General features: G+C 35.9%; 2 protein-coding genes across 4 annotated transcripts in view; both read left to right on the top strand.

Annotated features, from left to right (window-relative positions):
- Ptprr (protein tyrosine phosphatase, receptor type, R) overlaps positions 1-1752 on the top strand; it is a 366148-nt gene extending 364396 nt beyond the window's left edge. For both annotated transcript variants that reach the window (XM_005374316.2, XM_005374317.2), the window contains one exon: positions 579-1752. In XM_005374316.2, the coding sequence (XP_005374373.2) occupies positions 579-672 (94 nt within the window). In that variant the 3' untranslated portion in view covers positions 673-1752. The remainder of the gene's footprint in view (positions 1-578) is intronic.
- Positions 1753-2390: 638 nt separating this feature from the next.
- Ptprb (protein tyrosine phosphatase, receptor type, B) overlaps positions 2391-15775 on the top strand; it is a 119133-nt gene continuing 105748 nt past the window's right edge. For both annotated transcript variants that reach the window (XM_005374312.1, XM_005374311.1), the window contains exons 1-3: positions 2391-2474; positions 3800-4195; positions 14298-14554. In XM_005374312.1, the coding sequence (XP_005374369.1) occupies positions 2420-2474; positions 3800-4195; positions 14298-14554 (708 nt within the window). In that variant the 5' untranslated portion in view covers positions 2391-2419. The remainder of the gene's footprint in view (positions 2475-3799; positions 4196-14297; positions 14555-15775) is intronic.

Below are 15775 nucleotides of genomic sequence, written 5' to 3'. Positions count from 1 at the left end.
GCATACATAGTTGCATGCACTATACTTTTTTTCTCTCTTCCTCAGTTCCCTCACCTTTTATTTTTTTATTTTAAAGAAAATTGAAGAAAAAGAACAATAGGAAAATGCCTACAACATAGACAAAAACAAAACAGAGCAAAAACAATAAGAATGATACAGGGTTTCAGAACAAAATGATAGGGATTAACAGTGGTTGTCATATTACATAATTTTATCTTCATCAGAGTTGCTCAGATTACCAGATGTAAGAATGCAAGATTAATCAAACCTTTAAAGAGAATAAAAAATAAAATATACTTTTACACAACTGGTAGCACAGTGGGTTCATTCACACTAGGATCCCCACAACACGTAAGCAGTACGTCATGTTATGATGTTGTCAACACAGCAGCACATGACTCTATTATCACATTAACCTCACAGGCTGGGACACCTGGATACAGGTAAGAGGAATAACAATGGAATCATTCTATATGTCTTTGGCATAACATGCTAGCTTGAAAGCACTCATTGCCTCCTGGTTGTGAGACTGTAGGATGATAATAAAATGGGATTCTTTTATGTTGTCTTCCTTGCAGGGGTGGAATGGTTCAAACTAGCGAGCAGTATGAGTTTGTGCACCATGCTCTATGCCTCTATGAGAGCAGACTTTCAGCAGAAATTGTCCAGTGATTCACTGAAGACTTACCAGATCATCAGTCTCCTGGGATAATTAATCAAATGACCCCTCTGAGGCTGCTTTCAGGAGCTTCCTACGATGGAAGGAAAGATGAGCTCCAAAGCCAACCTGTGGCGCGGACTGTGGAAGGAGGGGCAACATATGCAAGATTGCCAGCCCCCTGTGTATAAGAATGAACTTGTAAGCAGCCCCCAAATCGTTTTGAAGGTCCTATGCTGATGAGGTGTGATAGATTTCTCCCACAGCTAAGGCGGATTGCGTTTTGTCTGTACTGACTATCTGCCACCCAGAATGTATGTGTGTAATATTCCGTGATAACTGTCATCAGGTGATGACTGGAAGAGCTGCTGAAGAAATCATTATTGTGTTTAGATGCTTTAACATTTGCAGAGTCTGTCTTGTGAATGGACTGCCAGATGTTCACCTGTTCCCGTGTTAAATGCTATTACCTGTCTCAGTTAACAGAACCTTGCTGCTAGCATTGCAAGTGACTGATAATGGATTTTTAACAAATAAGTCTTTGTTTTTGGAAAAAAATCAAAAGCAGTAACTATTTTATATGGAAATGTGTCTTGATAATATTATCTATTAAATGTGTATTTACGGTACCTCCTGTCAACCAATTACAGAGCACAATGATTGTCGATGGATATATATGTATTTATTCTCTTATTAGGCATAGAGGTAGCTCCTGCTCTGGAACTCTATCCACTATATTTCTACATTGTAACTTGTTTTACTTTAAAAGGGAAAAACAAATTTGTAGCAACTATGAAGTATCACGAATTTTAAATACTTGTCTCTCTTTTACTAGGAAGGGATTTTTGAATATGCTCTCTACCTGGAATCCCTCTCCCACTAAAAGGCTGATGCCTTTGGAGTTGACGCAACCTGGTTCTTCATAAGGACACTGCCTCATATGTCCTTACATTTCTGAAAGGTTTAATCCTTAAGAGACAAAATTAAAATAACTACACTCAGCAAACACCTAACTGTTCTGCTCAAAGATGAATTTTTAATGCAACAATGTTGACTTTGTTTCATACTGCCAATAAACTACTCTTAATACTAAATATTGAGTAAACTCTATTGTTTTCCTTTTCTACCTGGAAGCGGGTTATTACCTGCTTGGGGGAGCCTGAAGTAAGTAACATGATGGGTTTAATTTTAGGCAGCTGCCCCATGGTGATGACTCTCAGAATGTAATATTATCATTACTTGAGGGATAATGATCTAAAACTGCCATCATTATGTGGTTTTCCTCATAGACTCCCGTCATATTATTACACAAACAGTGTATGTTTAAGCCTCTATATCCCTTGTCATGGACCCTCATAAATTACCTGGTTTGCATATATTCAGCAGAATCACATCACCTGAAAAGATGTAATGTTAGAGGAGCATTCAATTATCTAAGATTACAATCCTTCTTCCCTCTTCAGGTTAGGAAGTCATGCGCCAGAGATGGTAGGTGACGACGTAAGAAGGTTTATTCTGCTCCTGGAGGCTAGATCTACATTTTTTTAAAAGACAGAGGTAATCATAATCCCTTCTTTCTAAGGAAACAGACAAAAGGACACTGGTGTAAAACTTCCCCCAAACAATTCAATTGGAGGAAGTGCTCGTCACTGACTTTTCCCCTCACCATGAAGGCACATTTCCTTCCTAGTCTTTGCTTCTCTTATCTGGGAGAATTTTTTTTTCTCCCCAAGCGAAGCGTGAACAGTTGTTAAGTGGAAAATGGAGGCTGGATTTTACATGGCGATTCTTACCTGCTTGATCTTCACGAGTTCGGGTGAGTGGGTCTGCCTCAGTTCCCTGAGGTCTCTCTCCCAAATCTAACCGAGGAGTCCCTTGACTTTTGAAAAGTGTCCAAAGTGAGGCAGAAACGGAGTGAGGTCTCCACGGTAGCCAAAAACAATGAGGAGGGGAGGTGAAGACAGCCAGCTGTGCCCCCACTGCTGAGATTTCTCCCCACCAGCAAGTAAATGCTCTCTGCCTGTCCCCAAATACCAGCGGCAGCGCAGCTCCTGAAAGGGATCTTTACAACAGTCAGTGAAGAGCCCAGAGGAGAAATGTTTTATTATTGTGTAGCAGGCTGTAGCATTCCCCCTGTTTTCTTTCTATCCAGGTTATAGTTCTACTTTCTTTTGTGTCAAAGACAAAAACTTGAGGAACATAGTTAAAGGGGTGAGAAAACTGGTTTTAATTGGACGTTGTCATTTGGGAAGGCTGAATGTTTGCCTTGAGAAAGCTGGGAAATTTAAGTAAAACCTCCCTGAATGGTTTGTGTGTCTAAATATCTCACTTTTCTATATGGATGTTTCATAGTGGGCTTTAACTTTTTTTACATCAATGCCAGACTTTTTAAACCTGGCACTTCAGGGAAATGGAGACATTGTCACAGAGTAAATGCTGTTCTCCAGGACTATAGAAAATTTGGTTTGAAAACAGAGCCTCTTTCGTTGGTTGCTCTTAGCTACAGATCATGATTAGAGGGGTGAGAAAATGTATTTGATGTTTATCTTCTAATCAATTTAGCCAATTTTGAAAGTTTTGGCCAGACTATGTGATTTACATACAATTACTTATTACAAGGTGAATTTAAAGATTGAAGGAGGATATTTTTTTCTAGTAATAGGGAAGGTCTGGAGTGAGTCAAAAGGTGAAAAAGGAAACTAACATTTATACACTATGGCACATGTAACTATCTGGACTAAGACATCATACCGTATTCTTTGGACGTGTCTTTCCTTAGCCAAAGGAAAACCATCTTCTTTAGATGGTTTTGTTTCCTCTCCAGGCTTCTTTTCATTTTTCCAGTGGGTGTGTGTTTTCTTCCCTAAACCACCTAAAAGTTTAAAAAAGGCGGGAGAGGGGATTTGCTAAGAGTGACACTTTGACATTTGTCATTGTCAGCCTTAGGATTTTATCGTGTTCCCCTCCCCCCAAGATTTTAAATTATATGTGCTTAATCTGGGAGTATTTGCTTGAAATGATTAAAATAGAACAATATAAGTAGAGCTAGTATTGTTACTTAGCTGATTTGTGGGCGGATAGTTTTGTTTTTAATGGTCCTTTTAACCTGTGACAGTCCTTTATAAGATTTTCATCTTCCAGAAGGGTTTCAGATTGTCCATGTCCAGAAACAACAGTGCCTTTTCATAAATCAAAAAGTGATCGTGGGTTCATGCAATGAGACCAGCCAGAACCAGCAGTGGCTATGGACTCAGGATGGAAAGCTCCAGCATGTTAAATCTGCTCTGTGCCTGGGTGTCTCCAACTCCTCCCGTGGCCCTTCGCGAGCTGCTGTCTTCTCCCACTGCTCCCAGGCACCCCGATGGACCTGCTATGAGAAGGAAGGGTTCCTTGAGGTGGAAAATACATCTTTCTTTCTCAAGAAGCAAGGCTCTAAGGTAGTGATCAAGAAGGGCAGGAAATACCTCCATAGCTGGATGAAAATAGAGGCCAATGAGAAGGGAAAACTGGTCAATGAAAGCCTCTGCTTAAAAAAAGGTGAGCTATTCCTTTCAGAATCAGTTCTCAAAGTCCTTCTATTAAATGTCTTCAAATTAAACATTTTTACTGTGCACTTAGTTCTCTATTAGAGGTTTGCTTTAGGAAGTCATAAAAGACACACTAACTGAATTACAGTATAGTAGGTACATAGGACCTTACAAATCACTGGAGAAATTATCTAGAAATGAAGCCCCTCACTTAGGAGAATGAAATTTGTCAAGGTTAGGTACATGGTTCCAGATCACTAGTAAAATAGCTATGATTAAAACCAAAGTTTCTTAATTTCTTGTCCAGTATATATTCCATGACACCTATAGCTCTCAAATGCAGGATTATAGACTTTTGCCCAATGGGGGGCATGAAAATCCCTAGGGGAGGGGGATCTAGATTTGTACATAATACTTGATGTTTTTACAAAGCTTCCCATATAATACGAGCCCATAATCCCCATTTAGGGATCAGCATCTACTGTTCCCATAAATCTTTTCTTCTTTCTTTTTGAGATTGACAGTTTTCTGGCACTTGTTTATTTCATTAAGTTAAACAATTAGATGCCAGTTGAATGCAATGGGGTCTTCTACAATGGAAGTTAAGAGTTATAGGTCTTGTTCTTTTATAATTTCTGACTCTACAAAGAAGATAAGGATTTAAATGTCAGGTAGAAAATTCAACTTTGTCAGAAAATATGCAACATATGGTTCCAATCTGCACAACTCATTTCCCATGGCTCATTTATCAAACAGGACAGAAACATTCATTGTAAGTATACCAGTTGTACTGCTATACATAGGAAGTGAGATGCTTCCCCAAGCCTTAGCAGAAGATTCTTTAATTGGAACTTTACAGAAAAGTAGATATGGACCCAGTACAACACTATTCAAGTCAGAAAATAACTCATGAACATGCTATCTCCTTTGACCTTTGACACTCATGGAAAATATGTCCAGTGATGGACTTAAAGAGTAAAAGTAGATAGAACAGATCTTTTGTAATAAACTACTACTGTGCCATATCCAAAACATAGTCAGTAGCATGAATTTAAAAAACAATTTTCTAGAAAAAAGCAGAGTTAAAATTTTAAAATCTTATATTTGAATATATGTAAATACACTATATATTCTTGCTTTAACACAATTATAAGCTGACAGGCATATCTTTCTGCCCTATCTTCAACTTACTATTAATTAGAGATTAAAAATGATATATAGCATAACATAAAATATGATATTTGTCTTGCTAGAGAAGCCACAGTGAAAATTAACTAAAATGCATTCTTATGTTTGCAATGAATGGTTCCAATGGACATTAAAAGTGACTTTTTAAGGTTAACAACCAAATACTAGAATCTAAATGAGCGCAAATATGAAATATGCACATTATTCATCCATAGGTTATAAATTTTCCTTACATTCTTTAGTAGAAAAAAGAAGAAAGTGAAGGTAAAAATCTGAACCATATTTGTCATGTTTGCTTCATAACGGAAACATTCGTGACTTCGTTCAAGCATCCAAGTAATGTTTCTCTAAATCTACTATGTGCCAGAAATTGTGCTGTAACTAAAATACTTGACACCGGTGATTCTCAACCCAAGCTTCATATGAGACTTAGTTGGTAGCTCTTAAATAATACTAATGCCTGGGCTCATCCTATAGGTCAATTACATCAACTATTGTACTTGCAAAATGCTTCCTAGGCGATTCTACTGTGCAGCCAAGCTTGAAAGTCAGTAATTAGTTCTTGCTCCCTAGAGTAATGGGAGGACAGGGAAGCAAATACACAGTTATATTAGAGTGTGATAGAAAGAAACCACCCTTCTTCCAATACACAATGCCACTATGTCACACTGAGCACTCGTTCTTTGAAACATTTTGTAAGGATAACTTAAAAATTGTGCATTTTTCAAACAGCATTTTGAAGGTCCACAGGGTTCTATCATAATTTAACTATTGCAGTTTTCACTAAGAGCTTTGGCATTGCTTTTCTCTTTCTATTTTACTTGTTCAATAGAATTTCAAAGTAGATTAAAATTCAATTTAAAAATCACTGAGAACAATTTTTGGATGAATGTCTATAGTATAGTAAAGTATTTCAAATAATTGTTGCTAGCATAAGAATGTAAAATTAGCCTATCTCTTCAAATTTTTCATATAATCATATTTCTTTGAAACCCCTTAATGCAACATATTAGCAAGACAAATGAAACAGCAGAATAATACTTAATGGGGCCTAATTGGTAGGAACTTAATTAAATAAGATTTGTGGATTGCATGGTACAGGAACACCTGGCTGTAACAGATGACCAAAGTGAAGACCATGCTGGGTTGAGAGTTTCATTACCTCCTCTGAATTTCAAATGTACCCTTTAAGAATAATTCTGTATCTTCATTTTAGACAAAGGAAGACTATCTCTTGTCAGACATACTCTCTTTTTAAAAAAAGAAAATCAGCGTTTTAAATAATTATTTTTAAAATTTGAACCATACAGCTATCATTCTTAGTCATAAGAATAATAATAAGGGGCCCAAGATATAGTTCAGCGGCACAAGCACCTGCCTGGCAAGCACAAGGTCCTGAGTTCAATTCTTGGTACCAAAATAATAATAATAATAATAATAATAATAATAATAATAATAATAATAAAAGGACTGTCTCCAAAACACCAAACTATCTAGTTACAAATTTGAAAAATATCATTCTCCCATATATATTTTGTCAGTCAGATACCAAATATTTAAAAACATTCATGTTATACATTCGTGCAAGGTAATCATCGATAACACAATAAGATCTGTTGAATAGCACTGACTTTTTGTATGATCACACATTTGAACATTTCAGAGGAGTACTATTACTTTAAGAATGAGTCCAGATCTCTAACTTTCAAAGTTTTGAAACCTAACAATCAGAAATGTAGAGCTTCCTGCTTAGCTTGACCTTACACATAAAGATAAAGTTATATTGACCTGCATTTGGGGTGTATTTGCACATTAATGCATTCCAGGAGTGTTCACTTGCAATTTTATTTTAAAAACCAGTTTTCTCCTTTACCAAATCTTTTTGAAAATGCCAGAGATACAGGTGAAAAACCAAAAAAGTAAATTACTACCCGATAAGCTGGTTGAGAACAATGATTATGCCTTGAGTCTTTTCATGAAGTAGCCCCCCTACCACAGGGATAGTTATAACACCCTCCCCCAAGTGGAGACCTGAAACCACAGATAGTACTGACTCCTGTATATATTGTGTTTTTCTTATATATACATGCTAATGATACGGCTTAATCTAGGCACAACAAGAGATTAACAATAGGTAATAATAAATTAGAACAATGGTAACACTCTACTGTAATAAAACATGTGAATGTGATCTCTCTCTAAAACATCTTTTTGTATTTTTATTTTTTCACTTAAGGGAAGCACTTTCAGGCCTCTTTCTGACATACACAAATTACGAGAGTCACAATGCTTACACTCCAGGGCCATTATTAGGGAAAATAAAGGTTACCAAACACAAGCACTGTGACACCACAAGTTGATCTAGTAATCAAGGTGGCTACTAACTTACTACTGGGCGGGTAGCACATAGAGTGCAGATTCGCTGGAAAAGGAAATATTCAAGCCCTGGCCACACAGAGTGGCAAGGCTTAAGATTTCATCACGACCCAGAATGGTGCACAATTTAAAATATAAATTGTTTACTTTAGAAATTTTCCATTTAACAGCTTTAGACTATGACTGACTAAAATGGAAAGTGAAACTACTGGAAAAGGGAGACTTTTTGTGCAGTAATGGGAATTGAATCCAGGGTTGGACGTGCTAGACAAGTCTTCTACCACTGAGCTACAGCCCAGGAGGGGGGCTTTAATCTTGTCACCCAGGCTCAACAAATCCTGATTAAATGAATAAATGTTTCAACTTTCAGAAAGTGCTGAATATCAAAATTGTAGAAAATATTAAAGAAAGAGTAAAGGTTTGAGGGCTACTTTGAACAATATTATATTAAAATGATACCTATTGCTGCCTTTTATCCAATCCAAGCATAAGTTTTAAACCCAAGCCATCAAAACATACAGTTGCATCTATTCCAGGAGGAAATAGCCTTAGCCTAGCAAATAGACAACAAACTTTACAGTGGCCCAGTCTTGTAATTTTATGAATCTACTTGATAAGAAAAATAGCTCATTACTTGACTTTCATATCTATATAGGAAAGAAGGGACTTGACTTTAAGGAATTTATTAGTGTGGGAGATCTAAGTAAATAATCTTTGACAGAGATTAAAACATTTTAAACTTGAAACTGGCTTCAAAACCAACATACACGCACACAAGCCCATTAACAGACTGTGTGAAAGTTCTAGACAAAGTACAAAATCCCATCGTGGTTTGAATACCTTCTTCAAGGGATGCCAAGTCTTCTTACATTTCTAAAAAGCTGGATGGTTGCCTGAAATTATTTTCACTCAGATGCTTCAGATTAAGAGTAGCTCTCAGTATAAAATCTCAGCCAACAAACCAACATTTGGTTACATTCAGTACTTACAACACCTTAGTTCATCCAAATATCATATTCATCTGGGGGCAAGCAAATTTTCAAGTGTCCTTGATGTGGTCAAGTTGATGAAATCACTGAAAAAGATTCCACTGATGCAGGAAGCCATATTCTTAGCAGGCTGATATAACTTCTGGTTAAAGTAATTGTTTAACGGTAATAATTCGGATGGGAGGATAAAATGCATAAGCACTTTAAAAGATAAGTAATCATATACGCTTTTGGGAGAAAAAGTTTTAGCAGAAATTATTTGCTTTAGTAGGTGGCAGAAGTATTTGTGAATACAGACAATTTATGGGGGAAACAGTGTTTTCCATATGTACAGATGCTACTAAGTGGACCAAGTTAGCTCTTGTAGCCATTTTAATATTTCTTTTATCTTCATCATCAGCACATGTCTTGTAATGGAGCATGTTTAATATAGTCATTGACGATAATGTTCGCAGTGATTATTTATATGCAATTTATATGATCATTAAAAATAACTGGCACGGATTCCATAATTGCCCAGCCATTTTCAGCCTGTGACCTACCGTGGGCTTTGGTCATTTTTGCCTCTGTGAGCCTTTTCCTCCATTAGAAAAATGAAAATAATTTACCAGATTTTTATGGGCCCTAAATTCTGTTTCTCCTGAAAGGGGAAAAAATTAAAACATTCTCTTCTATGGTAAAGTTTCATTTTTTTATTTTTAAAGAATTAAATCATTGAGTAGTCTTTAAAGGTGATCCCATGCACTGCACCTATGATGCCTAATGGTAGGTCAGCCCTGGGCCTGCCAAGTTAGTTACCCGCTTCCCGGTACCTTCCCCTGACCCCGAGAAGCAGCTTCTGGCTCAGCGTCTCCCACACAGCCTGATGTCCCTAAACGCCTGAGCCACGCCTCCTCCTCCACTCGGTTTGCTTGCCTCTCCCCAACCATCTGCCCTTCTTTCTAGAAGGAAATGTGGACATGAGGCTAAGGCACAGACATCTTCATAAGATGGCCCTACTTTCAGCACAAGAGCTGGCAATAATTGGTTACTGAAGTGTTTCTTTGATTTTGTCAGTCTTCCTTTTTTAATCTAGATTATTCATTATGCTGTGCTTGGGTGTTTTATTATACTGTGTCTTGGTATCAATATCCATTTGTTAATTTTACTTCATTTCTAATCTCGAGTATTTTAAATCTAGGTGTGTATTTCAAGTTACTCTTTATTTAACTGACTACATGTTCTGAAAACTTACTTTTATCATTTCCAATAATATCTACTATAATTCTCATCACTTTCACTTTACCTTTACCAGAGCTCAGTATTGTTGAAAGTGTGTGTATTATACATGTGCATGTGTGTGTATGTTTATCATCCTTTTTCTAAAGTGTCTTCTGTTTAATTTGTTATCTTCCAGATGATTTACTCATTTTCAGAAGGTACATTCAGCCAGGTGCGGGGGTACACTCCTATAATTCCAGTAATGTGGAGGCTGAGGCAGGTGGAGCTTAAATTTAAACTCAGCCTGGGCAATTTAATGACTTAGCAAGACTCTATCTCAACATAAAAGAAAAATAAAGGGAAATGGGGAGTGTGGGAATGTAGCTAAGTGGGAAGACCCTGAGTTCAATCACTAGTGCCCCCTCAAAAGAGCTATATTATATTATCTTCCTACAGAACAAAATGTGCCAAAAAAAGAAAGTGTGAACATAGTTAAAATTTCCCATCTTCAAAATATGTTTAATTCAGTTATTATGTTTTCAGTTATTGCACTTAGAAGTTATTTATACCATTTTAAAAAGAGAAATTATGTATTGTCTTTATTATCTTATACAAAATCCCATTTCTATTAATTATTTTATCCAAGTCAATCATAGATCAATTAATTATAAACTGAAATATACATTGCTTTTTTTAAAATGTATTCCAAAGATGGTCTTGATATGATGCAATCATTGCAAGTCATTCTATAGGTGATACTACTCTGTTCCAAGAGCTCTTTGTCCTAGAATTGTGTTTTAGAAGGAACTGTGTTATAAAGTAGAAACAATATAGTAGAAATGGTACAATAAAGCCTTTAAAAATAGCTTTAACACATTGTTCCATTGTATAAGAACTTTTCCTTGTGTTTGTTAAAACATCTTGCTCTTTCATGAGGTATTAAATATACATACACTTTAAAAGAACATCAGATGAATTCATAGACATCAAAACACCCAAAGATCTATTTTTAGTATAATTCTTTGCACCTACTTAAATGAAGAGTTTAGGAGACAGAAAAAAATTTTTATCTTGGTAGCCTTTGTATTTTTATAATGGATATTCTTTTTTTCCCGTCTACTTTATAATCTTTCAATAACCACATGAGAAATTATCAGGATTCCATTTGGCTCCTGTTACATATATGGCTACTTAGAATCACCTGGGAAACTTGTTAGAAATGCAGGTTCTGGATCCCAGACCAAATCTTCCGTATCACAGTTAGAAATAAAGGTAGGGCCATGGCAACAAACTCCAGCTTTAAAATTCACAAAATGTAGAAGTTGAACATTAAAGCTAAAATTTTTTCTTGCTTCTTAAATAGCATATTTATGGACTACATAGTGAATTCAAGGCTGGCCTGAACTACATAGCAAGACCTAGGCTCAGAAAACAAAATAAAAGAACAAATAAATAGCACAGTTAAAAACACAAACACAAAATGAAGTGATATAGGACCTGAAAATTTTATAGTTTCTTTCTTTTGAAAAAAAAAAAAAAAAAGGTAGGTAGCCTAAAATGAAAAATGGACCTGTTTAGTTTGAGGTGTTCTAAAATTATATGTAGAAGATTAACTACAATTAGAGAAGACAGAGGGGTAGTCAACAGCTACATGCAATGATAGTCATAAACTATGTTATATGGGGAAGAGATTTCAACAGTGTTTTAATCATTTATCTATTTTGTTTTAACCAGTTTCATCCATCTAATTGGTTATGTAAGTTGACTAATTAAATAAAAGTTCTTAAGATAAAAATTTATCTTCTAATCCTTAATTAAGAAGAGTAAGCATACACTGACATACTAAGAAATATAATTATATGTGAGGTATTCAGAAGCTTGTTTTTTGTCCTAATTGCATTAAAAATATTTGTAAAGAATCTGAAAGCTAAAATTTTCATACATATTAATCAACTCAGAGGGTTGACACTGGCCAAGACTCGAAATCACCAAAATTCTAATTTCCATATAGATAAAGTTTTGCTTTCCTACAGTAGACACATCTACTTAAGAGAACATTTAAGCACCTAACTTAAGATTGCAAAACTAAGATGATTTTTTGAAGTTTTTTCTAAAGGAATCTAATAATATGGTTGAGTTTGTCATGCAGAAAACACTTCAAGGATAAATCTAATTTAAGTCAGAAGGGTTCAACTCCGGCAAAAATGCGTGATAGTGAAAAGATTTGAAAAGATAAAAACAGGTGCTAAAGAGAATGACCAGAAGTCAAAGTGTAAACCTAGTGGATATACAGAGTTGCCAGATAATAATGCTCAGTTATTTTTGAATTTCAGATGAATAGGTAATTTTTAGTATAAGTATACTTATAATATTTAATATGTAGTATAAACTTTATATTATTGTTTATTTGGAACATATTACATATATTGATTTAAACTAAAAATATTCATTGCTCATCTGCAATATGGGTAGCACATATTCTTATTTGCTAAATCTGTCAACTCTATGCCCAAGGTACTTTGCACAACTCTACATCTCAAGGGAAAGACACTTAATAGCCAGGATTATATTATTAACTTTTAGGAGGATTGCTGCTACTTATGTTTTTCTTTTTTTGTCTTTTTGAGTCAGGGTCTCACTATGCAGTTCAGGCTGGCCTTGAGCTCACTTTGTAGCCCAGACTGGTCTTGAACTCGCGGTGATCCTCCTGCCTCAGCCTCTCAAGTGCTGGGATTACAGGCTTGCGCCACCATGCCCAGTGCTACATCTTGCTAAACTGTAAAAGTGGTATTTCTTTCATGATCCTCTTTTTGCCTTATCCTCCTCTTACTTACATAAATTGCCATGTGACATATATTAAAATGACGTTGAAAAGGAATGAGGCTCAAAAGAGGTGTCAGTAGGACAGAGTAGGACAAGGAAAGAGTGATGATTCATTTCTTCTTTAGGAGACTTCCACTTGGCACATAGTAGTTCTTAATAAATAGTTGATTGACTGCATCAAGCAGTAAAGGAGTAGTGAAAAGTAAAATCTTTAACAGTCTTCAGTCAAACTCTTCAAAGTTATAGTTACCCGCTTCAATAAGATTTTGTGGGGTTTTATATCCCTGAAAACTCACCATCTATGGAGTTAATGGAGACTTTTAAACATACCACCTTGAGCCATAATTTCCAGAACTTTCCAATGCTTTATATTATATAACCATTTTCTAGAGTTTTGCCACACAAAGGGTGATATAAAGACCACCATGACCATAAAACTTGTTAGAAAGGCTGAATCCGACAACTGAAATTGGAATGTAACAAGGACCCTCACAGATGGAGAGCACATTGTTAAACATAGCCATGTGCACCTACTTCAGAACCAATATTTTTTTCATTATGGAAAATTCACTCTTGTAGAGCAAAGTTATAAATTAATCCCACCAATCACATATTCAAAATTAATTCACTATTCTTCTAAAAGGTAAGTAGCTTAGAAAATATAGCATGCTCATGATTTGGGATGAAAACAGCTAGAATTAAAAGTGGTTTCTAATACATATTAAATTACAGTTGGACAGAAATACGTTCCGCTGTTTTCTTGCACAGTTGGGTAACTATAGATACAATGATGTACTGTCTACATCTCAAAAAGCTAGAAGAAAAGATTCTAAGTGTTTTCACCATAAAGAAATGATAAGTGTTTGAGGAGATAAATGTTTAACCTGATTTATATATTATATAATGTATACAAGTATTGAAACATCATGGGTACCCTACTAAGACATACAACTTTATGTTTTAATGTGTCAGTTAAAAGAAGTTAAAAACAAAAATTATATTGTAAAGCCTCTGTGCAATGGTTAAAGATATAAATGTTATTATTCTCCAAGGAATTATTAATCTTTAAAATGAAGTTGGGGAGGTCACAAATAGTGATTCCCAACCTGCTACTTTGTGTAATACTCCTTCGAGGAGTTGATGAAAGCTGCAATGGTATGCCATAGAGAAATGATGTATATGTCATATACTCAGAGATTTGCATAGGATTTTGGAGATAAATTCCCATGCCCCATGATCTCAGCAGTCCCCTAGGTGTTCATGCAGTCAATTTAATTCTGTCTTTGACACAGAGCAGGAATTTTTTAATACTACAGTTTTACAACCCTCCCTTCACCATATAAAATTGATGAATGGGTAAAGGATGAGTGGACTAGACAGGGCAAATGAATTTTGTTATACACTCAAATAATCTTTGCTTTATTATATTACTGAACTTATCCAAGGGGTCTTTTTTTTTCTAAGTAAAATTGCTTTCACGTGAAACATCCATAAAATACGCAAATAATTTTTTCAACTGTCCTCCCTCTACCTCAGCTCGCCTGGGAGCAGAAGTTTTAGTGCGGAGCACTAGAAACACAACTCCTCCTCAGATCCCCACTACATTTAATACAGTTCCGTATAGCCCAGAAAACCTTATTAGGAACACCACGGAGGCCTTCATCAGGAATACTACGGAAAACTACACCCAAAACAGCAGCCAGAGGAATCACCCTAATCTGCGCATGACTGAAATCGCAGACACGTCATGGGTTCCACTGTCTACTCAGCCCTTCTCCAGCACCACTGAAGAGGTAAGTGATCAGAAATCTTACTGCTTGCAAAAATTTGCTTTGCTAAAATGCCACTACTACAGAGGGGGAGCAGGCACTCTGTATCCTACGTACAAATTGTACATGAATGCATTTTGCACATGAAAATCTCTTGAAATTTCTACATCTTTATAAGGTCAATGTAATTAGACCATCATGACGGGACTGAACTGACTGTACAACTATGAGTTTACTGTATTTTTGAGCCAAAGTTAAGGATGGTGGTCTTACACATTGCCTAAAACCGGGAAATATGAATTGAAATCAGTACCTTGCAAATCATCTTGCATGTGTGTCGTAATTATTTACATTCTAAGGGAGGGCAAAGAGTTGTAAATCAATAGTGGATTCAGGAATCACTATACTTGATTTGAAAGCACAAAGATCAGCAAAAGCCAAGTGCATTTCTACACCTGCATGATCTGTGCATGACTTCCCTGTGATCTTTAATCCACAAGGTGACATCAGTCAAATGACTAAGAAGCGGTTATGATGTGGTCGGAGGCCACTCACATAGCGTTTCTGTTTTGAGTACTCATCTCTTTGGTTTTGCTTTCACCTCAGAGTTTTTGGTCACCACTTAGACAACAGAAGTGTAATTATAGCAAATTCAAGAAGTTCCCATTTGGGGAGTGGGGTATATTTCAGTGGCACAGTACGTGCTTAGCATATGCCAACTCTGGGTCTAATTCCCACCACCAAAACAAAGAACAGAAAGTAACATTTAGATTTCCATATTCAAAAATTATTCAAGTATTTTATGGATGCTTCAGGTGAAAGCAATTTTACTTAGAAAAAAAAGACCCCTTGGATAAGTTCAGTAATATAATAAAGCAAAGATTATTTGAGTGTATAACAAAATTCATTTGCCCTGTCTAGTCCACTCATCCTTTACCCATCCATCAATTTTATATGGTGAAGGGAGGGTTGTAAAAACTGTAGTATTAAAAAATTCCTGCTCTGTATAGAAGACAGAATTAAATTGACTGCATGAACATTCAAATAGCAATGTTTAGCTATTTCCTAATACGCAACCCAAATAATTTAAAGAAAATAAAGACCCAACCGTATTCAATAACATAATATCCATTTGGTCCTTTGACATCTTTTACACTGTGTAGAAGCTAATCACACATGAGGACCCCAGCTAGTGAGCACATAATTCATTAGTGATCACAAAACAAATGTCCAGTGTACAGAACA

The sequence above is a fragment of the Chinchilla lanigera genome, unplaced genomic scaffold (genome assembly GCF_000276665.1).
Source record: "Chinchilla lanigera isolate Chin_1 unplaced genomic scaffold, ChiLan1.0 scaffold00004, whole genome shotgun sequence".
NCBI classification, from domain to species: Eukaryota; Metazoa; Chordata; class Mammalia; order Rodentia; family Chinchillidae; genus Chinchilla; species Chinchilla lanigera.
This window is presented reverse-complemented; position numbering and strand designations above follow the sequence as displayed.